Source organism: Magnolia sinica, chromosome 1 (genome assembly GCF_029962835.1).
Source record: "Magnolia sinica isolate HGM2019 chromosome 1, MsV1, whole genome shotgun sequence".
Classification (NCBI taxonomy): domain Eukaryota; kingdom Viridiplantae; phylum Streptophyta; class Magnoliopsida; order Magnoliales; family Magnoliaceae; genus Magnolia; species Magnolia sinica.
In genome coordinates, this window is record NC_080573.1 from 138,566,876 (window position 1) to 138,594,512 (window position 27,637).

Here is a 27,637-nt window from a genome sequence, read left to right on the forward strand (position 1 = left end):
CGCATGACTATGTACGTGCATCCCAGAGCATGTGTCTCGTGATGGTCAGAAATCACGATAAGTCATCCTAAAGACGGATGAATGATAATGCGGATAGATGGCGTGTACACTTCATCATCCGGGGAAAAAGGTGGACCATGAGATCCTAATCTGATAATGAATGGACGGCCATGATCCCCATGTTAGGGCCACGTGTACCCCAATCTAGTTAGCAGAATTAATTAGGCACAATATCAGATCATTCCCATCGAATAGTAATATATCTGATGTATGTTCTCAAGCATATTCCTTGTTGTCACGGGTAAATCCAGACGTGGCGAGTGGGGCCCACGTTCTGTGATCAGGAACATTGGTCCGTTGAGTGCATATTTGCATGCGTACTTGGTGCAAGGGAATATGTTTTTAGCAATTAGTCATTCGTGGGTTAGTTCAACACCATTTAAAAAATGGTGGGGTCTCATCAACCGTACAAATGGCATTGTTCTGTACCAATCTGACTGTCCAAATCATCGACCCAAGTGTGGATAGAAGATCTGACTTAATTTTAATTTATTTTTCTCCTTTGAATTTGAACCAAGTACCCTTTGGCCTCTAATCATCCATTGGATGGCTGCTAAATGGATGGTTGGGGTTGCCTGGTCATTATGGTTTTTTAGATGTGGTCTACCACAATGTAATGGGTAATTTGTTGGCAAATTTGGAAAGACATGATTGGTAGAATAACTTTTCAAACTTTGGTACTTAACAAACTCTATTTTTGTCTAGATATAATCAAATCCAAAACATAACTCATTGAATGAGATTCCCTTTAGAGGTTATGTAAATGGTAAATCACATTATTATTGTATTATGAAATTATAATGATTATAATTCTTTTACCTTTCTCGTTAATCTAATATATTTGATTTATAATACTCATGTTAGGTTTATTTTAATTAAATCTTAACAATACTTTTACATTACTTTAATATCAAATCATAAAGAACAACAAGCCTAAGCTCAAGCCCCAAAAAAATGGTTGTGCCTAGGTCAAACCCACCCATACCTGAAAATTTGATAAAACCTCTACTTATAAAATGAATTATATTAATTTATCTATTAATCAAGTAGGCTACACATGCATGTTAGCTAAAATAACTTGATCTAAGTTCCACCCAAAAAAAAGGTGGGTCATGCATGCAAAGCCCAAGCCCAAATCAAAGTTAGGTTGGGCTTGCTGGGTTAAGTGGTCTACCTGGCCCATTGTCACCTTCCCTGGACTCCAAATGTTCACATGTGTGAAGAAAGGGAGGAAAGAGACAAATATCTCACACCATCCTCTTTTTCTCTTCTCATTTTCTTCCTTTCTGTTTTTCTTTTCTCTCACACCAAAAGTCCTAAGGGATTGAACGGACTCTCCTATTTTCTTTCTTAATAAGATAAGATTTATTTATAAAAAGGAATTAAAATTAAAGATGAATTCACTATTAACTAGAATCTCATGGTGGTTTAGAAAATTGACCAAATCTCAACCATCGGATATCCATTAAGCATGATAAAATACTTTCCAATTGCTAAAAAAAAGAAATTAAATCTTAAAATCCTTTAATTAAATCTTCAAAAAAAATTAAGTGTCAAGCTTAGCTAAATAAAAAAAAATTAATACTTTTTTTTTTTTTTTGGGTTAGCTTGTTAGTACACATACTCCATGTTAGCCACCCCCGCTAGGGATCAATACCAAGACCTCAAGTGTTGAAACAAGGTATCTCTACTCAGTTTGCCAATTGAGCTATGGATCTAAGTGTAAAACATAAAATTAAAAAATTAAAAAAGTATTTTTTATTTTTTATTTAGCTAAGCTTGACAACTGCATCCTTGATACATAGGATTGTATACGAGTCAAGCTAGCTCAAAAAGCTCGCTCGATTCAACTCAGCTCGGATTGACTCGGCTTGAGAGGCCGACTCAAGGCGAGTCTAGCTTGTTTACTAAAGCTTGAGTTGAGTTCAAGCCAAGTTCAACCATGGTGTATTTTAACTCGACTCGACTCGAGCTCGAGTAATATATTTTAATAATATATATTATATATTATATTAATATTATATATATATATATAAGTTAAAAAAAAAAGGTTAAAACTTAAAAGTTTTTACTAAAAAACCTTACTCGACCCTACCTGTCCCCATTCCCTCTTTTTCTTTCCCTTATCTTATCGAGGTAAACTCAACTCGACTCGAACCACCAGCTCGACTCGAAAGCTTTGTCAAACAAATCAAGCTTCAATGTTGAGCTCGAGCTCGAACTCAAGCATAGCATGGATGAGTCAAGCCGAGCTTGGCCCACCTCGACTCGACTCGACTCAATGTACAGCCCTATTGATACATGTACCAAAGTGGCATTTCCCACTAAAAATTTCATCAAGGTAACCTGGTGGATGGCATTTTGAAGCATATAGATTACAACCGCGTCCTTGATACATGTACCAAAGTAAACATGTATGTTCCCCACTAACGTAAGCTTATAGGGTGAACCAAGGTATTTTGGTACAAAATACCTTGAGCTCATAGTCTACATATGTCTCGAGGTCTAAGAATTAGTTAAACTAACACATAATCAAATTAATCCAATCCAACATGAGGTCAAAAGTGATGTAATCATCAAATGCAAGTACTTAATCAAACCTAAACGCAGTATACCTTTCATGAGCACTCACACTCCCATGTAGGATATGGCAAGGCATAAGTAACCTGATAATGGAAATCTTCTCAGAGGTGTCTTAGAAAATTAATGTAAATCTTATTCATTAATGACATGGATTATATTCAATTATATTAATAATTCTAACTATAGATCATGATTATCATGGATACTAGATGGATAAATTACAATGTCATATCTAATATGACATGGATAGAAAACTAACGGACCATCTCCACACATCATACGCGCCACCCACTTGATGGTTGGACTAACCTGATTATCTCATTGGATCATTAGCCCACATTAATTAATATACAACTCCCATGTATCACATAACAGGACGTGCACTGTGGGTAGATCTCCTCTATGGTTGGGGGTATTATTGTATTCTTCTGTTAAATTTTGAAAAACGATAGGCGTCAGGTCGAGGGAGAAGAAGCGGATTGCGTCCTGCCCTCACTAGGGGAAACGGATGGGCTACTCCCTCCGACACTGGCCCCGGGGTTGATGGTTGGTACTCTGTAGGCTCCACCATGATGTATGTGTTTCATCTATGCCGTTCATTCATTTTTACTGATTATTTTATTTCTTATTTCTTGATCCGAAAAATGAGCTGTATATAAATCTCATGTGGACCACACCACAGGAAAACAATAGTGATCGGATATCCACCATTAAAATCCTCCTAAGGCCCACTGTACTGTTTATTTGATATCCAATCTGTTGATTAGGTCGTACAGACTTAGATTAAGGGAAAAAACAAAGATCAGCATGATCCAAAACTTTTATGGCCCCCGAAAAGTTTTTAATGGTCGACGTTCATTCAACACTGTTTCCTGTAATGTGGTCCACTTGAGATTGGGATATAATTTTTTCTCTAATAGCTAAAATGATCTAGAAAAATAGATGAACGGCATGGATGAAACAAATACATCATAGTGGGGCCCACAGAGCACCGACCATCAGCCATTGGTTGGTGGCAGGGGAGTAGCCAATCCGTTTCCCTCACTTGGACGGACGACAGCACTTTGAGGCCCACCATGATGTATGTGTTTTATCCAGACGGTCCATCCGTTTTTCCATATCATTTTAGGGCATTCACTAAAAAAGGAGGTGGATCCTCTTTGAGGCCCACCATGATGTATGTGTTTTACCACATGGTCCATTCATTTTTCTGTATCAGTTTAGGGCATGAACCCCAAAAGAGGCAAATTAAAGGCCCCACACGGTCCATTCATTTATTTATTTTTTTTAAAAAAATCCTACACAGTTTATCCCACTACATAGTTGACCGTTAGATGTTTACAATTTTCCACCTGTCACTTTAATGGGCACAGATTAGATGGACAGGATTCTCTATAATAGGAGTGATTTTTCAGATATAAATCATCAACACTCGTGCCCTACATATGGACGCACGGGATTTGCATATCACCAATTCTCTACCATATCACTGTTCTTCTTGCTCCACCTCAGATAAACCAGACGAGTCAGCAAAACCAAACCGTTGATTCTGAATCTAAGCCTCTAAATTTGGGAGCGGATGAGGTGCCGCCGCCCTCACCCAACACGGTGCGGCCCTGAAAGTGGGGCCCACCTTGATGGATGTATTGTATATCTATTCCGTCTATACGTTTCTCCAGCTCCTCTTGTGACACTAGCCTAGAAATGAAGGAGAGAAAAACCTCAGGAGGATCCCAATATAGGAAAGAGTGGTGATTGAACATTCACCATTAAAATTCCAAAGGGCCCACTTTAATCCCTAAATTAACGTTTATTTTCCATCCAAACTGTTGATAAGGTCATACATACATGAATGAAGTGAAAAAAATAAATATCAGCTTGATCCAAAACGATTTTTTTTGGCCCACGAGAAGTTTTTAATGGTCACTCAATACTGTTTCCTGTGTTGTGGTCCACATGAGATATTTATCTACTTTCTTTTTCGTCTCACTCCCTAAAATGATATGGAAAAACGGATGGACAGCGTGGATATATAATAACACATCAAGGTGGGACCCACGGTAAGGGACGTACCGTGTTGGGTGAGGTCGGAGCCGAACCTAATCCGCTCCTCTGGAGGCAGCCCGCCCACTCTTAAATTCAAAAAATCAGAAATGGAGAGAGGTCGGCATCCAAAACCCCTTTCCTTCGCCTGAGAGGAAGAAGAAGATCCCAGAAACCCCATTTCAACCAATCCAAAGGTGGTTAAAAGAAAAGTCCCTCCTATTTTCATTTCCTCTCTCTCTCTCTCTCTCTCTCTCTCTCTCTCTCTCTCTCTCTCTCTGCATTTGGGTAAATGGTTTGTCTGGAATCCTTCACTTCCGGCCAAACCCAAGAATCCCTTCTTCTTCTTTTTTTTTACGCTGCATCTGACGGTTGCAAATTCAGGGGAAGATTATGCCAGAAGCCAGAGATGGACTGCCCGTTGGCAGGACTGGGCCTGGAGATCGACCACAGGGTTTCCGGATCCGACGCGGGTTCTATGTCGCTGCAGCTCCTGTGGGGCCGAGAGACAGGCAGGCCAGGAACCTGTTCGGATCGCCATCGGATAACAAGGAGAATATCCCACAGGAGAGTTCGAGTTCGCAGCGTCGCCGGGGCCGCCCGAGGAAAAGCCCATTGCCGTCTTGGTATCCTCGCACGCCCCTGCGTGACATCACTGCAGTTGTTCATGTAAACCCCGTTTCTGATTTTATTTTTTTTCTCTTCTCTAAAATATAGTATCTTGGGCTTTTTCCTTGAAGATCTTCTTTTGGTTTTCCCCCTTCTATTTCACTGCATCTCTGAATTTATGCTATTTGTTATTCTATCTAATTCGACTTTGTTTCTATCGGTTTGATCATGGGATGTTTTGTAATTCTTGAAGAGAATCATGCAGTTTCTTTGATCTGACAATGAATTTCTCATATATTCTCTTTCACAATCGATTAGTTGCATTTTTATTTGAATCAGATTCTCCATTTTCTTCCCTAATATTCATGTAATTCTTGAAAAGATTTGTGGATTTCTTTTTTTTTCTTTTTTTTTTCTGTTTTAAATCTTAAAATGTATTTTTTTTTGTTTGATCTCTTTCTTGATTGATTCCCTGCATTTTGCATGTCATTTGCTTTCATCATAAATTGATTTTATTTTATTTTTAATTTTCATAGGCGATTGAGAGGAGAAGGGCTCGTCTGAGAGCAGCTGCTGAGCTTCGCCGGAGAAACCAAGAAAGTGCAGACTCCTCTCCCTTCCCTTTACTCACCAGTCGTTCAAGACAGGAATTGAGTATTTCCGAACAGATTCCCCCTCCCATTCAAGACCAAGACCCGCTACTTGACATTTCTGATTCTTCCCTTGATCTAACAGATACAATTGAAAAATCCCCACGGCCTGTTGAACACCCCCTTGGAATCTCCCCGGATATCAACAAAACAGCCACCTATGACTTGAACCCAACCACTGTCGAGAAGAAATGCCAGGATTCGATCGATCAAATTCAAAGGTTTGTGATGGAAAGTATGCAGCCGGTGGCTAAGATGAATGTGCTAACAAAGAAGAAACCGGAGAGGAGCACGTTGATGTCGATGCGGTGATTGAAACAAATCGTTTCATATGTGAAAGTGGCATTTCAAAGGAGAAGAATTGATTGATGAGATTCATCTTCTGATGACAGTTCTCTTTTCTAACCCAAATTGCTGATAAAGAAGGGAAGTTTTCACTTTTCACAATCCAAGAAAAAAAAACATTTTGTTGTACACGGTACTGCTGTTTTTTCTGTTCTAGTTTGTTTCCTTCACTGAATTCTCTTCTGGGGTAGGATAGGTTTGTAACCCTGTACATTTAGGCCATTCCTAGTCTGTTACTTGAGAAGGTCCTCCCATTTGTATATGATTCTGCCCTGATGCAACGAAGAAACAGTTCGATTTCTTTCAAAAGGAATTTATGTGTTTCACATGTTGTTCTTGCTGATGCATTTTTGTTTCCTTTTGTTTTCTTGTGTGCAAGCTTTCTATGAAAATGCAATTCTCAAGTCTGCAGATGATTGAAGCTAAAGGTTTTCATGCTTGAAAGTTGATTCTAAGGCCATTGGTTCAAAATATCATAGTATTGAATTAGGCATCTATTGCTATGAATCCATCTTTTGATTTAGCACAAATGTTTGTATTTTGACACAGATATGCATAAAAAAAATATCCATTTGTATTGGATTGTTTGGTCAATACATTCCAATGCATAACCATAGTATCCTGATGTAACATTGATATTTTCTTCTCTAGATAATTTTGAATTCAGTATCATATTAAGATTGATTGTATCAGATTCATACAACGATATAGTATGCTAAAACAATGTTTTGAACCTTGATTGGAAGCTGCTTCCATATCTAACTTTCAAAGTCCATAGGTGATTGGAGTTAGAGGTTTTCATGCTTGAAAGTCGATTCTAAAGACTAGCTGCAGGTCTTGGAACCATATAGAAATGTTAACCAGTCTCCATGATTTTCTACAGATAATCTGTCCTCTTATTGCAATCTCCGCAGCCATTTCCGGGTTGTCCATTTTATTCTTTTCCCAGGATCCACAGCCCATTGACTTGTACCAAGTTCTATCGAGTCAACGTCTGTTGCTTCTGCAATGAATCCTTTAGGTTCTATATCTGACCACATAGAGGTATGTTGAAGTCATCAGATTACAGTTTTGATCATTGTTAAGGCACTTGTAAGGCTACGGTTGGACAGTTTCCAATGGCCAACACAAAGACTAGACCGGATGTTAGATGTGTTTGGACCTTCCCTTTATGTATCTCAGTTGTGAATTGGGACCAAAAAGTTGCTCCTTATTTTGTACAACCAATATCCTAACTGGGAATAGCTAGTCAGTCAAGTTCAAGTTCATCATTAGTTCTTTGACCTTGTTTTTATGATGGCCCAAGTAATTAAAAGGTTGACCCCTCCTAAGAAGGTCATGTCAGTCTCAGGTTGTTAACACACAGGTCAAATCACTGAATGAATGTTTTTGATGTCATCCATGCATGCCATGCTACAATGACATGCTTCTAGAGGCACTGGACCTACTCCCTTATCGAGTTGGGATTTGTTAAATGCGACGATCATTGCTGATGGAGTCATTTCAAGATCAAGGAATTGCTTGATGCATGAATGATTGTGACATGATCAAACTTTAGGATTCTGTAACTATCATACTTTAGAAGGACTAATCGCCTTAGATGGAGAACCATCATAATTATTCAGCACTATCTGGTTCTAGTTTATTTGAACTAATATTACAAGTATTCAACTCAAAATTTCCAAATATCTCGAAATTAATGAGTGAAAATCATCTCAAATACCATTGGGAATGCAACATTATCAACATTGCACAAAATGAAGGTGCTTTTGGAGCAACTTGATGCACTAACATGGACACACTAACATGAAGGTGCACATTTCTTATAACTGAACTGTACCCTATTAAAAATCGAGAACCAAAAAATAAAATAAAATTTGAGAAAGAAGAACTTATTGAATTGAGTCGAGGCGTGACTGAGTCACTCGGCTTGAAATCGAATTTGCTCCCCTTGGACAGCGTCCCAAGTGCAACAGGTTTCCAGAGCAATCGACCTCCAGGATACAACGACTATGACCCGGTCCCAGCGGTGCACTCACTGTACACGGGCTCGAACCACTTGCAGTTTAATCCGAAAGTGCTGAGTTGACTCAGCGATGAACTCAGCAGAAAATGCTTAAAACCGAATATCAGAGAGTGTTTTATAAGAGAAGGATTTTTCATATATTTGAAACTGGAATCGGATGTCTTTTTATAGACTCCGAAGTGGTGCATAAGCACCCTTTTCAAAAGGTTAGGTCCGTTGGGTTTAAACCCAACCGAGGCGACCAACCGGAAGGGACGCATCTCTCTGGTTTAAAACGAAAAGGCGCAAGTGCGAGTACACTCCCGCATATACAGTCCTGCGAGTACCCATACACACACCCACGCGAGTACACACACACCGCACCCGCACCCGCACCCGCGCCCAGCCCAGCCCAGCCCGTCCCGTCCCGTCCCGTCCCGTCGCGTCGCGTCGCGCACGCGCACACGGACACGGACACCGACACGGACTCGGACTCGGACTCGGACTCGGCTCGGCTCGGCTCGGCACGGCACGGCTCGGCTCGGCTCGGCGCGCGCGCGCGTGTGTGGTTAATGGCATAGATTAGAGCTATTGGCATAGCCCCCCCACAGGACCAAATTCACATGCCCCCTGAAAGGGGCTCAAGCCCTAAGCAAAAATACTATCTTATATACAAGATAGTTAACTTTGTGAAATCCGATGTGGGACAAAACCCCAAACTCAAAAGTACTACAATTTCAAAATTGGAGGGAAATTACCGAAAATTTGAAAATTCAAATTTTACTACTATTTTAAAACAAAATATAACAATCCCCCACATGTTTTAAAATAAAACCCTTTCGAATTAAAGCGTAATAGTTGTGCAATGGTGCCGGTGTCACTATAGACTTGAACCGACATTAGAGTAAGCAAGACAGGTCTATAAGTATCAGGTGACACTATAATCTTGAACCTAAATATTTTTAATGTAAATTGCAAGTACATGCCACTCACACAACTCTTCCTCTGCAAGTGATTCTGCGGTTCGGTGCGTTTCGGCCATACACCATTACCTGGATTTCATGAGTGCTCTAGAGAATTCGCCTAGATTCTCATAGGAAGCGGCCTCCACCTCCACACCCATATAGGTGAATTCCATCAAGTGTATGCAGCAACTGTATACACCACCAAATATATGGCTATGGATTCATTAAGAGTTCTAACAACTCATCCTTCTACGTTGCTGCTCGCACTGTACACCATAGAAGGGGCTCATACAACTCAGTGCAATCGTCTACCTCGTGTCTTGTTGTTTACCCATTGAACCTATCTCATGGGATCTCCACTTGTATAGGTTGGGTTGCCGACACTGGCAGCTCATATATTAGGCTCAGCCCCATTCCCTTCGATGTATCATTGACTAACCTTTTAGATAGTCCTTTGGTCAGAGGATCTGCTAGATTCTTTTCTGACCTCACAAAGTCAATAGATATGACTCCATCACGCAACATATGTTTCACTATGTTGTGTCTGAGTCTAATATGTCTGCTCTTTCCATTATATATTTTACTCTTTGCTTTCGCTATAGCTTGACAGTCACAATGAATAGATACGGCCGATATAGGTTTTGGCCACAATGGTATATCTGCTAAGAGATTTCTAAGCCACTCGGCTTCTGTTCCAGCCTTTTCTAAGGCAATAAACTCGGATTCCATAGTAGACCGAGCGATACATGTCTGCTTGGTAGACTTCCAAGAGACTGCTCCTCCACCTAAAGTGAAGACATATCCACTCGTGGATTTTGTCTCATCTGAATCACTAATCCAGTTAGCATCACTGTATCCTTCTAATACAGCAGGAAAACCACTATAATGTAAACCATAGGCTATACTGCCTTTTAGGTATCTCAAAATCCTAGACAAAGCATTCCAATGCTCTTTTCCAGGGTTATGTGTATATCTACTTAGCCTTCCTACTGCAAAAGCTATGTCTGGTCTAGTGCAGTTTGTTAGATACATAAGGCTACCAATTATTCTGGAATACTCCAATTGAGACACACTATTTTCTGTATTCTTCATGAGAGTCACACTATAATCATAAGGAGTACTGACAGGTAAACAGTCAAAATGGTTAAACTTTCTCAATATCTTCTCAATGTAATGAGATTGAGATAATATAATAACACCATTTTTTCTAGTTACTTCAATACCCAAGATTACACTAGCCTCTCCTAAGTCTTTCATGTCAAACTTAAATGACAAGAATTTCTTAGTTGTATTAACTAATTTAATATTAGTTCCAAAAATAAGCATGTCATCAACATAAAGGCATATAATAACATAATCATTTCCAGAAATTTTACTATATACACATCTATCTACATCATTTATATGATAACCATTTGATTTTAAAACACCATCAAATTTTTCATGCCATTGTTTAGGAGCCTGTTTTAAACCATATAATGATTTAATTAGTCTACATACTTTATTTTCTTTTCCTGATATCTTATAACCCTCAGGTTGTTCCATATATATTTCTTCTTCTAAGTCTCCATTTAAGAAAGCTGTCTTAACGTCCATCTGGTGTACCACCAGTTTATATATGGAAGCTATCGCTATTAAGACCCTGATAGTTGTGATTCTAGTTACAGGAGAGTATGTATCAAAGTAATCTATTCCTTCTTTTTGTTTAAAGCCTTTTGCTACCAACCTAGCCTTAAACTTATCAATAGTCCCATCTGGTTTTAGTTTCTTTCTAAACACCCATTTACAACCTATTGGTTTATTTCCAGGAGGTAGGTCTACAATTTTCCAAGTGTTATTAGATATAATAGATTCTAATTCATCATTTATTGCTTCCTTCCAAAAGGTTGCATCTGGAGAGTTAATTGCTTCTATATAGGTTATAGGATCATCTTCTACTAAGAAAGTGAAAAAACCATCTCCTAGGTTAGTTTCTCTTCTAACCCTAGTACTTTTTCTTGGTTGTATCTCTTCTACTACTTTTTCGTATGCATTTTTACTAGTAGATGCAATATCTGATTCATTGACTTCCTCTATTCCTATAGATTTAGATTTCATAGGGAATATGTTCTCAAAGAACTCTGCATCCCTAGCTTCTATAATTGTATTAGGATCTAGAATATTATCCTTAGTTTTTAAAACTAGAAACCTATAGGCCGCACTGTTTTGTGCGTAACCTATAAATGCACAGTCAGTCGTTTTAGGACCTAACTTTCTTTTCTTAGTTTCAGGTAATCCTACTTTAGCAAGACACCCCCACACTTTAATATATTTGTAACTAGGAACATGATTCTTCCATAGTTCATATGGTGTTTGTTCAGAAGATTTAGAAGGAATCCTATTTAGAATATAACAAGCAGATAGAATTGCTTCTCCCCACATATTTGAGGGTAAGCCTGAACTATTTAACATAGCATTCATCATCTCTTTTAGAGTTCTATTCTTACGTTCTGCTATTCCATTTTGTTCTGGTGTATAAGGAGGTGTAGTTTCGTGAACTATTCCATTCTTTTCACATAATTCTCTAAATTGAGAATATTCATATTCACCTCCTCTATCTATTCTAAGTCTTTTAATTTTTATATTTAACTGATTTTCAACTTCAATTTTGTATTTAGAAAAAGCATCTAAAGCTTCGTCTTTGTTCCTTAACAGATAGACTCTAGTGAACCTAGAGTAATCATCTACAAAAGTTATGTAATATCTTTTTCCACCTCTAGACATGTGATTTCTAAAATCACCTAAGTCACTGTGTATTAACTCTAATAGAATAGATGATCTTTCTATTTGTTTAAAGGGTTTTCTAATGAATTTTGATTCGACACATGTTTCACATTTGTCAAATTCTTCATTAGATATATTAGGTAATAAACCTAATCTTTTCATTTTCTTCAATGATGCTATATTCACATGACCTAATCTACTATGCCATAGATAAAAAGGTTCAACGATATAAACAGAACTGAATGTCTTTTTATTATTATCATTGGATACATTTATAATGAATAAACCATCGCTACAGTACCCCTTACCAACAAAGGTTCCATTCTTAGTCATTACAAGCTTATCTGAATCAAATACTAACTTAACACCAGCCTTATTGAGGAGTGAACCAGAGACCAAGTTTCTTCTAATGTCGGGCACATGTAGGACATCATTCAACATCAGAGTCTTTCCAGAAGTGAGTTTCAGAAGTACTTTCCCTTTCCCTACAACTGGAGACGTTCTAGCATTACCCATGAACACCTGTTCATCATCTCCTGATACTTGGTAGGAGGTAAACATGCTACGATCCTTGCACACGTGCCTAGTTGCACCAGTGTCTAGTACCCACTCCAAGTTGTTTACAAGGAAGACTTCTGACACCACAGCTACTATCATGTCAGACTCATTGCCTGTTTCTGTAAGGTTAGCTTGCGGCTTATCTTTGTTTTTCTTGAGCCTACAGGTTTTGATATGATGCCCAGGCTTTCCACAGTTGTAGCAGTTTCCTTTTTTCTTGAATTGACTGTTTGCATTCTTCTTTTTGAGCCTGCATTCATTTGCATAATGTCCAGGTTTGCCACAGTTATGACAGTTGCCCTTTTTCTTATTATTTGCCCGACTTGATTCCACAAGATTTGCCTTTGAATCTATCTCATTTTTATTTTCTTTTTGGTCCCTGATTCTATTGGCCTCCTCTATTCGTATGTGTACGATAGTGGTTTCCAAAGAAACACCGTTCTTTTTATGTTTCATTCTATTCTTATATTCTTTCCAGGAGGGCGGTAACTTTTCTATTAGTGCTCCTGAAAGAAACACTTCATCCAACTTAATTCCTTCTGTCGATAGTTCATGAACTAAACTTTGAAAATCATGAATCTGATTTGTGACAGGTATATCGTCTGTCATTTCATAATGAAGGAAATTAGCAATTGCATGTTTCTTAGCGCCTGCATCTTCTAATATGTATTTCTTTTCCAAAGCAGTCCATATGTCTTTAGCAGACACGTAAGAAGCATACACGTCATATAGTTCGTTGGATAAAGAATTTAGAATATAATTTTTACAATTATTTTCATCTGTTACTTCATTTTGATTTGCTGGATCTATAGTAAATGATTCAGATAAAATGTATGAAACTTTCAGGGTGGTCAGAGCGAACATCAGTTTCTGTTTCCACCGTTTAAATGATTGTCCAGCGAACGGTTCGATTTTGGCTAACTCAGTAGAAGCATTTACTGTTACTGTAGCCATAGTCTATGTAATTCAACAATTTTCGATTTCAAGATTGTTGGAATATTTGGTTGAATTAAATAGACTATTAAAAATCGAGAACCAAAAAAAAAATAAAATTGAGAAAGAAGAACTTATTGAATTGAGTCGAGGCGTGACTGAGTCACTCGGCTTGAAATCGAATTTGCTCCCTTGGACAGCGTCCCAAGTGCAACAGGTTTCCAGAGCAATTGACCTCCAAGATACAATGACTATGACCCGGTCCCAGCGGTGCACTCACTGTACACGGGCTCGAACCACTTGCAGTTTAATCCGAAAGTGCTGAGTTGACTCGACGAATCAGAAAATGCTTAAAACCGAATATCAGAGAGTGTTTTATAAGAGAAGGATTTTTCATATCTTTGAAACTGGAATCGGATGTCTTTTTATAGACTCCGAAGTGGTGCATAAGCACCCTTTTCAAAAGGTTAGGTCCGTTGGGTTTAAACCCAACCGAGGCGACCAACCGGAAGGGACGCATCTCTCTGGTTTAAAACGAAAAAGCGCAAGTGCGAGTACACTTCCGCACATACAGTCCTGCGAGTACCCATACACACACCCACGTGAGTACACACACACCGCACCCGCGCCCACACCCAGCCCAGCCCAGCCCGTCCCGTCCCGTCGCGTCGCGTCGCGCACGCGCACACGGACACGGACACGGACTCGGACTCGGACTCGGACTCGGCTCGGCTCGGCTCGGCACGGCACGGCACGGCACGGCTCGGCTCGGCGCGCGCGCGCGTGTGTGGTTAATGGCATAGATTAGAGCTATTGGCATAGCCCCCCACAGGACCAAATTCACATGCCCCCTGAAAGGGGCTCAAGCCCTAAGCAAAAATACTATCTTATATACAAGATAGTTAACTTTGTGAAATCCGATGTGGGACAAAACCCCAAACTCAAAAGTACTACAATTTCAAAAATGGAGGGAAATTACCGAAAATTTGAAAATTCAAATTTTACTACTATTTTAAAACAAAATATAACAATCCCCCCTTATAACTGAACTGTACCCTACTGAGAAACATCAAAACTAGCTTCATCAACAGGTGAGAAATGTACCCAACTCAACATGCATGTGGGACCTGTTAAGTTCGTGCAAAATCACGTGCTAATGATTTGTGGGTTTGAAGATTGAAAATCAGGAGTGTTAATGATTTGTGTGTTTGAAGACAGAAAATCAGGAGTGTTAATGATTTGTGGGTTTGATAGATGACCCTTTGCAAGACCAAAGGTTGGGATTGAGGAATGTGAGACAAGGTGATCAAACACACAGACATATCGGGCTGGAGGCAAAAAGAAGGTCCTTGGGCACAATTTTAATTCGAGCAAATGAATAAAAGCAGTTCCTCTTGTTAGTTGTCACTCATGAACAAAATAGGGATTTCAGTTCAGATACTGGTGTTTTCCAGGTCTGCCAATGAATAGGGCTAACATCTTTCTTTACAAAGGATTCACCCATTCCATGTGGGAAGGTGTTGAGGGTCAAATATTGCATATCAGACCCAGTTATTGCCTGAATTTATGAATAAGGTACCGTTTAATAGCCCAGTTTAATCATGGTTGTGTTGCAAGGTGGAATTGCGAGCTGGGACTGGATCGGGATGCTAAAAATATAGATCTAACTCGCTTGCATCACCAAGGTAGTGGATGGGATTTCCTGGGACCAAGATCAAGGATTTACACGCCAGAGATCCAAGGAAATTGAGAAACTAAAGCTCAAGTGGCCTGAAAGTCAGCCAGAATGCAAGATCACAAGGTTTCCACCGTCCGTTCAGCTTAAAACTTCATACATGGCTAGGGGCCCACAAATTAACCGTACATGTCGAATTTCAACACTCAGATCCCTCCGGAAGTGGCCCAACGGACAGATCAGCCCCTTTAATCGTTATGTGGGGCCCGCCTGATATTTGGATATGCTTCAAAATTGGTCTGGACGGTTTAAATGATATGACAGAATGGATGGACGGAACAGATTTCATGAATATATCAAAGTGGACCCTATGCTGTAGTGCGTGTACACCACGTACCGGAAGACTCGCTGTGCACCAAGAAATTGAAGACGGTTAACAGGGCGTTGGCCGATTACAATTCAAAAATGGCAAAGCCGTTCGCTGTTCGCAACAGAGAGTTGCGGTTGAAGTCAGGTGGGCCACCATCATCGCAGATATCTCTAATCCGGACCGTCCATTTGTTTCAGAAGGTCAAACCGACCGTACACATGAGGTTTTTCCAAATCTATGCTCGCATACACAGGAAAATACCGTTCAAACGCAGGTTGAACGGCAATATGGAAAATCAGGTGGGCCGCTTCAGCGTCAATCCAAAACCGACCATATCCGAACGGTTTTTTGAGTAGAATGTAGTGGACGTTGTGGATTCCTCGAACCAGCAGTGAAGTGGGCCCCACCAGCAGTACAGCGTCCAGACGTGCGTTACCTCTGTTCGCGCGATCCAAAAAATCCGGGACGATGTGGTCCACCCCTGTTGATCAGATGGTTGATCCGAGCCGTCTAGTAGGAGCGCAGGTCAGCCATGATCCTAGCTATGTCGCCGGAATTTCGAGCTGAAGGGATCAGTAATCAAAAACTTCAGCCGCAGCTTGGTGTGTTTGCGCAAGAAATCCCGAAGTTTGCAAACTGGCTGCGAAACGATCTCGTTGCAGCCATTCCGCATCGTCTTACGCACTCCCAGCCGATGGAGGTCGGAACCACCATATAAGCAAGGGAGAGAGAGAGAGAACAGTAGTCTTGGATGGAGGGAGGAAAGGCTTGGTCGGGACAGGGAGAGGTTGTAGCCGTGGAGCAGACAGGGAGGCTAGAGGTTTTTCCTTCTTTTTCTTTTTCTTCTTATTCTTATTTTAATTTGTTTATTTTTAAGAGATCCAGCCCATCCATGTCTGGCTGAACCTCATAGCTAGGGCTAAGAGGTCAAGCCTGTAGCGTGATGGGGGAACCTATTGCTTGTTCCTTTTGTTTAGATTGAAGGGATTTTTGATTTAATTTTATTATGGAAATATTTGTAGTTTTTAATGGCCTGTTGTGACTAAAATTACAATGGGCTTGCAACGGCTTTGAGTATTTCTTGTTCCTTATTTTGATTATGGCGTCAAGAAGCCCTGTTGTTCGCCATCGTCTCCTGGGCATGGTTGGATGGCGGTACCCTTCCTAACCTTCATAATCATCTGATTGGTTGATAATTAGTTTAATTCTGTTGTTGACTTTGTCTCCTGGGCATGGTTTGGTGATGGAATCCATTCTAATTCATATACCTTTCATCTCTTTAAAATTATAACAGAAGAAGTTCAGTTTAATTTCCATGATTTTTGGAACAGGCATAAGATCTCCCTGATCTCTATAAGTGGATCATCTGAATCCCTAGTTTTCTTCCTCTGAATTCCTTAAGTTTTAGATTAATCTCTCATCATTATTCATCATGTTATATTGGATTTAGATTTCATCTTAAGCTAGTTCTATTTCTACCTAGTTTCAGATAACGTACAAGTATCAGTCCCTTGGGATTCGACCTCGGTCTCACCGAGTTTATTACTACATCACAACCCTATACTTGGAGAGTGAACAAGTTTTTGGCGCCGTTGCCGAGGACTGACGGTTGCGATTCTCTGAAATTAGTTAGGTTTAGAATTAGTTTAATATTAGAATTTGACTAACTTTAGTTTTAGGTTTTTAATTGATTTCTAGAACTAACTTGTTTTCATGTTTTGTAGGATCCTGACATAAGTTCCTAAATTGGTAATTCCTTCCTAAGTTCTCTACTTTTTCTACTTTTAAAATTAGGGTTTAAATTTTAGAAATTTTCTACTTCTAGTATCCTCCTATCTGTAGGAAATAGTTTATTTTTAGAAACTAGGTTATTTCTTTTCCCTTTTTAGAAATTAACTTTCTATTTTTATCTTGTAGTAACTTTCTAATTCTAAGTCTTTTAGAATCTAATTTTGTTTCCTTATTTTCTACTCATAGAATTTTTGTTTAGAAACTAATTTTCCTATTGTGTAGGCCTTTAAGATAGAAATTTCTAATTCGGTAAGTTCTTTCTCTCTACTTTCTATTTTTCATATCTCTTTTTAATTTACTTTTTAGTGTAGGACTTTCTCCTTTTAGAAACTAGTTTACTTCTATCTTCCTTTTTAAAGATTTTTTTTTATTCTAGACATTCTCTTTAGAATTGACTTGTTTGTTTTCTTTTGCAGGTCCTTAACTTAGGGGCTTCAATTTGGTAATTTCTTTCCAACTCTTCCTCTCTTTCTTTTTAGATTTTCTTTTTCTTTCTTAGGATTAGGCTTTGAATTTGATTGAGGGCTGCCAGTGTTTCATGCCCAAGTGGGCCCGTGACAACACTCAACGTCTCTTGACTGAATGAGGATTGGTTAGGGGTTGACTATCTATCATAGGACTAGACACCACTCGAAATCCCCTGAGTTAATTGAAGTTATGGCTGAAGACCAACCTCCTCTACTTCCACCCAGGGTGGAGGATACCCAAGATGAGAATGAGGTGTATTAGGCACCCCCGCCTCGTACTTTACGAGATTATCTACAACCGGCGGGAGTGAGTACGCCCTCATGCATGATTTTTCCTGAAAACACAGGACAAATGGACATCAAGCCAGGAGTTATCCAACTCCTTCCCAAATTCCATGGACTTGAATCAGAAAGTCCATATTTACATTTGAAAGAGTTCGATGAGATTATAGCTACATTATGTTTTCCTAATGTATCTGAGGATACAATTAGGCTGAAACTCTTTCCTTTTTCCTTAAAAGAGAAGGCTAAGACGTGGTTACATTCACTGCGTCCTAGATCCATTGGCACATGGAACGACATGCAGAGGGAATTCATAAAAAAATTCTTCCCACATCATAAAACGATTACCCTCAGAAAAGCAATCATGAACTTTGCCCAAAAGGAAGATGAAACATTCTTCCAATGTTGGGAAAGGTTCAAAGATTTGGTCAGTTCATGCCCACAACACGGATTTGAAACGTGGCGCATTACAAATTTCTTCTACGATGGACTGACATCTTCCATGCGCCAAATGGTCGAGACAATGTGTAATGAAGAGTTCATTAATAAAGATGTCGACGAGGTATGGGACTGCTGCTGAAAAAACACAATCTTGGGACTATTACCCAAAATCAAACACCACGTCTAGGCCGACTCAATTAAAGGAGAAAGGTGGATTATATCTCTTGAAAGAAGAGGATGATCTCAAGTGTAAAGTGACTACGCTCATAAGGAAAGTTGAGGCCATGGAAGGAAAGAAGGATAAGGTTAATGAAATTGTTTGCGGCATCTGTGATTGCAACATTCATACAACTGAAAATTGTCCTACAATACCCGCCTTTCGAGGAGTGTTGAATGAATAAGCTAATGCCGTAAACAACTATCAAAGACCTTTTACTGGACCTAACTCCAATACATACAATCCTGGTTGGAAAAATCATCCAAACTTTAGTTGGAGGAATGGACAAATGGCTACCCCTCAAGGTTTCTTCAATCAAAATCCAAATCAAGTGAAACCTCAAGAGGAACCGGTTCAAAATTCCATACAAGAGCTGGCTCAGGCAATGCGGGGAATTACAGATTTTATGCAAAAGATAGATTCTCGTATGACGGTTATAGAAAAGGGGATGCTTCCTGCACAACCTCTCCCCAATCCTAAATCGCAGTACGAGATAGTGATCCCAGCTCTTCAAATCAGATGGGGCACGCTAAATCCATCACCACTCTTAGGAGTGGAAAGATCATTGATAAAACTCTTCCGGTTAGGCCCGAAAAGCCTCAAGAACCAGAAGAGGACAACAATGATGGATCCAGTGATGCCCCACAAAAATTAGAACCGAAACTTCTAGAGAAGCCAGTTGCTCCATTCCCCCAACGGTTGGTTTCACCAAAACCTCTCTCTAACTCTCAGGATATCCTAGAGGTGTTGAAACAAGTGAAAGTCAACATTCCTCTACTTGATGTCGTGAAACAGATACCCTTATATGCCAAATTCCTGAAAGACTTATGCACGACCAAACGACGGCAGAGTATTCAAAAGAAGATCTTCTTGACCGAGAAAGTGAGTGCCATCCTAAAGCAAGACGTGCCACAGAAATTCAAGGATCCCGGTAGCCCAACCATATCATGTGTAATCGGGAACCATCGAATTGATCACGCACTTCTTGACTTAGGAGCGAGCGTCAATCTGATTCCCTACTCGGTATACAAACAGTTAGGTTTGGGTGAATTAAAACCCACCCTAACCACACTACAACTTGCTGATCGCTCTGTTCGTGTACCAAGAGGGATAATTGAGGATGTGTTGGTCCAAGTTGATAGATTTTACTACCCTATAGATTTTATCATCCTGGACACCGAACCCATCAATAACATAAGCACTCAGATCCCTGTCATTCTTGGCCGCCCATTCCTTGCCACTTCAAATGCAATTATCAATTGCAGGAATGGTGTCATGACTATGTCTTTTGGGAATATGACATTGGAGTCAAACATCTTTTTCAATAACGGCAGAAACTTAGAGGAGGATAACGATTTCCACGACATTAACATGATTGACTCTTTCATGGAAGATACGACACCTCTAACCTTATCCTCTGACTCTCTAGAGACGTGCCTAGCCCACTCTCATGATTTTGATGATGACATGATTAGGGAGACGTGCGCCTTGCTTGATACTGCACCGGTACTTGAAGTTAACCGGTGGAGGCCACAATTTGAAGAATTGCCACAAACCGATGTAGTGCCTCTACCGTCTAATCTCAAGCTGCCGAAGCTTGATCTAAAACCTTTGCCCTTTGATTTGAAATATGCCTATTTAGGTCAAGATGAGACATACCCGGTGGTGATCTCTACCCACCTGGAGAAAGAACAGGAGAGTATGCTCATATCTACTCTCATTGAGCATAAAGGAGCCCTGGGATGGACGATAGCGGACCTCAAGGGAATCGATCCCTCGATTTGTACTCACCGCATATATCTTGAGGATAATGCAAAAACCGCTCGGCAACCACAACGTAGACTAAATCCAAACATGAAGGAAGTGGTTAAGGCCGAGGTTCTTAAACTATTGGACGTGGGTATTATATACCCTATATCTGATAGTCAATGGGTGAGTCCAACTCAAGTGGTCCCTAAGAAGTCCGGAATCACCATCGTAGCCAATGCTAATAATGAACTCGTGCCAACTAGAGTCACTACTGGTTGGAGAATGTGCATTGACTATAGGAAGTTGAATACCGTCACGAGGAAAGACCACTTTCCTTTACCATTCATTGATCAGATCCTGGAAAGGTTAGCTGGTCATTCCTATTACAGTTTCCTTGACGGGTATTCGGGCTACAACCAGATAGAGATAGCCCCTAAAGACCAGGAAAAGACCACATTTACATGTCCCTACGGCACCTTTGCCTATCGAAGGATGCCATTCGGACTATGTAATGCCCCTGCCACCTTTCAGCGATGTATGCTTAGTATCTTTTCTGATATGGTGGGGCAATATCTAGAGGTCTTCATGGACGATTTCTCTGTTTACGGTCCATCTTTCAGTAAGTGCTTGGAAAGTCTTAAATGTGTGTTGAAAAGATGTGAAGAAAAGAACTTGGTACTTAATTGGGAGAAGTGTCATTTCATGGTTCAGAAGGGAATTGTCCTTGGGCATATCATCTCGTCCAAGGGAATCGAGGTAGATAAGGTAAAAATCGATCTTATCTCTAACCTACCTCCACCCAAGAACATCAGAGACGTGCGATCCTTCTTAGGACACGCAGGATTTTACAGGCGATTCATAAAGGACTTTAGTCTCCTCTCTCGTCCTTTATGTAATCTTCTTCAAAAGGATGCTCCGTACGAGTGGACTGAGCAATGCCAGGAAGCTTTCACCAAGCTTAAGGGCACGTTAACTACTGCACTTATCATGCAGCCACCCGACTGGAGCCTTCCTTTTGAGCTTATGTGCGACGCTTCTGATTATGCTCTTGGAGCGGTCCTGGGCCAGAGAAAAGATAAGAGACCCTACGTCATCCATTACACGAGTAGGACTTTAAATCCCGCCCAAGTGAACTACTCAACTACGGAAAAGGAACTTTTAGCCGTAGTGTTCGCCTTGGACAAATTTAGGTCCTACCTGATCGGATCTAAGATCATTATCTATACAGATCATGCGGCACTGAAGTATCTTCTTTCTAAGAATGATTCTAAGCCCCGCCTGATACGATGGATCCTTCTACTCCAAGAATTTGATTTGGAAATTAAAGATAAAAAGGGAGTAGAAAACGTTGTGGCCGATCACCTTTCTCGCCTTAATACCTCTGATTCCCTTGAGACGACCCATATCAACGACATGTTCCCTGATGAACAACTGTTCAGAGTCTCCCATTCACCTTGGTTCGCTGATATTGCTAATTATCTTGCTACAGGTGCCATACCGACACAGTGGACTGCGCAAGATAAGAAGAAATTCTTCACCGAGGTGCGCAACTTTTTCTGGGATGATCCTTATTTATTTAAATATTGCCCAGACCAAATCCTAAGGAGATGTGTACCAGACGATGAGCATCAGAGCGTCATCTCCTTCTGTCACTCACAGGCCTGTGGTGGTCACTTTTCTGCTAAAAAGACCACGGCCAAGATTCTGCAGTGTGGCTTTTACTGGCCCACTATGTTTAGGGACACTCATGAGTTTTACAAAGCTTGTGAGCATTGTCAGAAATTGGGAGCATTGTCCCGTCGAAATATGATGCTTTTGAATTCCATCCTTATCATTGAAGCATTTGATTGGGGCATCGATTTCATGGGACCATTCCCCCAATCGTTTGGAAATCTGTATATTTTGCTCGCCGTGGATTATGTCACTAAATGGGTCGAAGCGATTCCGTGTCGAACTAATGACCATCGCACGGTCATTAAATTCCTAAAAGAAAACATCCTTTCTCGATTCGGAACGCCTCGAGCCATCATTAGTGATGAGGGCTCACACTTTTGTAATAAACCATTTGAGAGCTTAATGAAGAAATACGGTATCTCTCATAAGGTGAGCACCCCATACCACCCACAGACAAGTGGGTAAGCCGAGATTTCTAATAGGAAAATTAAACACATTTTGGAGAAAACGGTTAACCCTGATCGTAAGGATTGGTCAATTCGATTGACCGATGCCTTATGGGCATACCGTACTGCCTTTAAAACCCCTATTGGAATGTCTCCCTTTAGACTTGTCTATGGAAAAGCTTGTCACTTGCCTGTGGAGCTGGAAAATAAAGCGTACTGGGCGATCAAAAATCTTAATTTCAATCTGGACAACGCTGGCTCGCTGTGCAAACTTCAATTGAATGAACTTGAGGAAATTCGGAATGATGCGTATGATAATTCGAGAATTTACAAGGACAAGATGAAAGCATTTCATGACCAACACATTTTGTGAAAATTATTCATGCTTGGTCAGAAGGTCCATTTGTATAATTCTCGATTACATCTCTTTCTGGGTAAGCTTCGATCTCGTTGGACCGGCCCTTACATTGTTATAACTGTTTTTCCTCATGGGGCCGTTGAGATAAGAGATCCCGACAATGGCAAGGAGTTTAAAGTCAATGGACATCGATTGAAACCATTTGTCGAGAAATTTGATTCAGAAGACATGTCCATGCCCCTGACTGCTCCTGTTTACCAAGATTGATCTCCTAGTCTGATGGAGGTATAGGTAGGTTTATTGCTTTCATAAGACTAGGGTAGTTGCTTTATTTGTCTGGCTGAAGACGGTAAACTTAGCGCTCTTGGGAGGCAACCCAGCTCTTCATTTCATTTCGTTTTTATCATTAGTTAGTTTAATGTTTGTGGGTAACATTACTGCAAACCCTCACGAGACTATAACTCGTCCACTAGGGGCAACCTAGGGGTTTAAAGACTTGTTGCATACGCTAAATGCAATCGAGAACACCTGCGAAAGTAATGTAGGTAGGATTTTATTTTTGTTATTTTTATTTTTCTTCTTTTAGTTTCTCTCTTGTGCTGACCCGATCCTACGTAGATATCTTTGGAAAGCCTTTTGATTCTTTCATCCAGGTACTATCTTTCCATCACTCCTCTTATATTTTTGTTGTCCCATGTGCATTGCATGCTTATTTCTTTTACATTGAGGACAATGTAGATTTTACATTGGGGGTGGGAGATTAGGTTTCCTAATCAGTGTTTTCTTAGTCTTGAGCGAAAATTGTGAAAATTGTGAAAATTTTAAATTTTTCTGAAATTTCGTATGAATTCAAAGTGATTTTGATGGCCATCTGGGACACTAGGAATTGCAAAAAGCATGATGTTGGTAATTTACGACTCTTGGATTCAGTTATCTGTTAAATTTCATAGCTAAGTTTGAATTGTTAATCCATTATTAGAAGTTGTAAACATTGATTGAGTCATGAATTCACAGGACACATCTCGCTTGCATATTAAGGTTTCAGTTCGATATTGAAGGATTAACTTGGTAATTACTAAACATGAAAGGAACCAACTTGAAAAATTGAATGGATTGGGTGAACAGTCTTTACCATAGGTGTGCTCCTTATAGGTGAGGATTCGATTCCCCATGAATGATATTTGAAAAAGAGTGGGTGTGAAGTCTTTACCTTAGGTTTGCTCCCTATAGGCGAGGATTTGATTCCCCTTCTTGGCATTACTTCTAATGAAAAAGTCAAAAATTAAAAGAATAAAAAGATAATGTGTGAGGCAAGTTCTAGTTATCGTGAATTCTCTTATTGGTTACCAATGATATCCTTAAATAGAGAGGTGAATCCTAATGTTGATAAGTCGAGATTAGACTATACATCCATAGAATTCAATGTTTAGAATTGTTCTAATTGATGGACTAACACTTTGAACTTAATTATGAAGTTACCGTGTGCTTAAGTCTAGGGGAGAAAGTAATTCATGAATCTTTCACTTGAGTTATAGAAATTGTCCTGTAATTCTCAATTTACTTTTCGCATATTTTGCTCGGGACTAGCAAAATGCTGGTTGGGGGTTGTTTTGAGGGTCAAATATTGCATATCAGACCTAGTTATTGCCTGGATTTATGAATAAGGCACCGTTTAATAGCCCAGTTTAATCATGGTTGTGTTGCAAGGTGGAATTGCGAGCTGGGACTGGATCGGGATGCTAAAAATATGGATCTAACTCGCTCGCATCACCAAGGCAGTGGATGGGACTTCCTGGGACCAAGATCAAGGATTTACACGATTGCCGAATCCGGCGCCGACAGCCTCCGTAGAACCCCATTCTCTGATCCCGACACCCATTTACCAGGTTCCGATCCTGGGATACTACAAGGAGGGTTTCAAATCATTAGTCCGATTCATAATGAGCATAACAAAAGCATAACCCACAAACAATAAGCACAAGAACACCACTACAAAATCCACTATGATCAAAAACTTTTTAGACAATGCGACAGAAAGGGGAAATACAATGTAACAAAAGAAGTAAAACTCCGTAAGCTCACCGCACGCTTCAATTACGACTATGGTCGCGTCTGGCGCCACCGCACGCATCAATCGTGCATAAGCTTATGGAAAGCTTAGAGGGTGGTGTAAGTGTGCGCAATATAAACGTGCTTAAAATGCAAGGTCGAGTGATGCGGAAACATGGTAATGAGCACATGAATGCAATCACCCGTATCAAGGCTATGCGTGCAAGATATGAATGCTATCGGCCATAACACGCCATGCGATGCAAGATGCAACTCAAGCATGCCAATCCTCATCATGTATCGGTACAATTTCATTCTGGATAATCACCGGGTTCAATACACTCCAAATGGCACGCCCCTCACCAGGCACGCACCCAAGTGAGCGTAAGAAACCTCACTATCCGCCTAGCCAATAGTCCGCCAATACCTATCCGCACGTCGATAGCGAACCCATTCGCGAGCCGGTCAAACTCACCTAGTATTGCCCCTACCCTCGGGCGAGTAAGGCCACACTCCTTTCCAACCGACTACGACACGGTGGGAGACGCGCCTCCTGGTATTCGGCCCTCATGCGCCGTACATCCACTCGGTCCCGACATTGGAGTCATCCTCTGGTACCATCGGGTTTAGGATTTTCACCCAGGGGACGTCCATGGCGCCCGTATGCTGGAACCAAATATTTCCGGTATTCAACCCACCATCCACGATGTGTCTATGGAGGCTATGGCCCCGATGTCGTTAGGGCATACAATGAACTACAATCACACAAATGCAAATGCATGAGTCACACTATCATTCATGCAACAGTCCTGTATATACCATGCACTTATACGAGGCAACTCCGCCTATCAGGGAGCCCATAAATAGTCTATCCAAAGATATATGCTATGATCGGTCACCCTCACATCAGGCATACATATGGTGCGAATGATCATGAATCATGGATCTATACTAAACATGTATAAAGAGATGGGCCCAGACGGCCTACTTACCACAAGTTTGGGCCTATCAGTGGGCCTTAGGGAGAGTTATAATGCGGACATTTAACCAACATTATCCGTTCAATGTGGACATCAAACCAACATTGCTCCCAAGGCACTATCGCTATAGGGGTCAACACATAAATCAAGAAATGGGCCTCATGTACATCCCATTGGGCCTCTCATGGGTCTCGTATGCATATATCAAGGTAGGCCTCAATGACGGGCCACAAATGCATCCACGTGGGCCTAGTCACATGGGCCTGGATACATCACAATGGGCCTCATAAAATGGGCCTTAAATTATCTCCAAAAATGGATGGACAGTTGGATGAAACACATGCATCATGATGGAGCCCAGTCTAATGGAGGGTATGGTTTACAACACATACATCAGTGGGTCCCATGAGGGGCCTACCATAATGTTTATTTCCCATCCAACCCATTGTTAAGGTCATTCAGACCGGGGCCTACAGAAATGTTTATTTTCCAAGCAACCTAGGGCCCAACGTAATGTTTATTTTCCAACCAACTGTTCATATGGTCATGTGGACCCGGGTAGGGCCCACTACAATTTTTATTTATCACCCAGTCTATTCATAAGGTCACGTGGGCCTGGATCATTTGACATCCTAACTATTCATGAGGTGATATGGGCCTAGATAGGGCCCACTGAAATATTTATTTTCCATACAACCTGTTGAGGGGTTGTGTGGGCCAAGGGCCCACTGAAATACTTATTTTCCATATAACCTGTTGAGTGGTTCACGTGGGCAGCGAGCCCACTGAAATATTTATTTCACGTCCAACCTGTTGAAGAGGTCATTGGACCTTGGGGCAGATGTGGGGCCCACCGAAATGTGGTTCACAAATCCAGCCCATCCATTATGTGAGTCCCACCTAACTGACGGTCCATGCCAAGTTTCAGCGACATCCAAAACTCAGGTAGGCCCCACCAAGCGATTTTATATGTTTAGATATGTCTTCACATGATTCTAGATGGTATGGCCCGCCTGAGTTCTGTTTACGGCTGATTTTTGAGATGGATGGGTGGTACGTGGGGACCCACCGAATGCATGGCCTTGATGTTCGAAACACATCACGTGGGGCCCACAGCTGGAGCCGTGAGGCCCCAGCGTCCGCCCGCTCGTCGCTGCAGCAGCAGCAGTGCTGCTGCTTTTTTGAAAAATTTTGTTATTATATTTTTTTTTTGTTTTGGGGCCCACCGAGATGTGATTCACAATCCAGCCCACCCATCATGGGTATCCCACTATTCTACCCGTCCAGAACTAGTTTCACCTGCATCAAAACTTCAGGTGAGTCCCACCGAGTACTTTTTTATGATCTGGCATGTCTTTACATAGTTTTAGATGGTATGGCCCACCTGATGATCAGATCGCATTAAAATTTTGGTTCAACGCCTAAAGAAGACTGGATAATAGATTGGACGGTGTGGATCACATACATACATCAAGGTGGGGCCTGCATGAGCAGTCCACTAAAAAGTAACCTTTTCTTCCTTTGCTCTTTTTTTTTTTTTTTTTTTTTTTTGCTAGCCATGCCATACGCCTACGTCCAGCGTCTCTGGACGCTGGACGGTTTGGGTAAACACTGCCTCATGGTG

The 27,637-nt window shown here is 40.7% G+C and overlaps 1 protein-coding gene and 1 non-coding gene across 2 annotated transcripts; one reads left to right on the top strand and one right to left on the bottom strand.

The window, feature by feature from the left end:
• Nucleotides 1-4,738: 4,738 nt before the first annotated feature.
• Nucleotides 4,739-6,633, top strand: LOC131220659 (protein POLYCHOME-like). Its single transcript, XM_058215448.1, has 3 exons — nucleotides 4,739-4,883; nucleotides 5,071-5,355; nucleotides 5,832-6,633. The coding sequence occupies exons 2-3, from the start codon at nucleotides 5,080-5,082 to the stop codon at nucleotides 6,255-6,257; spliced, it is 702 nt and encodes a 233-aa protein (XP_058071431.1). The 5' UTR covers nucleotides 4,739-4,883; nucleotides 5,071-5,079; the 3' UTR covers nucleotides 6,258-6,633.
• Nucleotides 6,634-18,445: 11,812 nt separating this feature from the next.
• Nucleotides 18,446-18,552, bottom strand: LOC131221803 (small nucleolar RNA R71). Its single transcript, XR_009159598.1, has one exon. It is a non-coding gene; the product is annotated as a small nucleolar RNA R71 (small nucleolar RNA).
• Nucleotides 18,553-27,637: the final 9,085 nt, after the last annotated feature.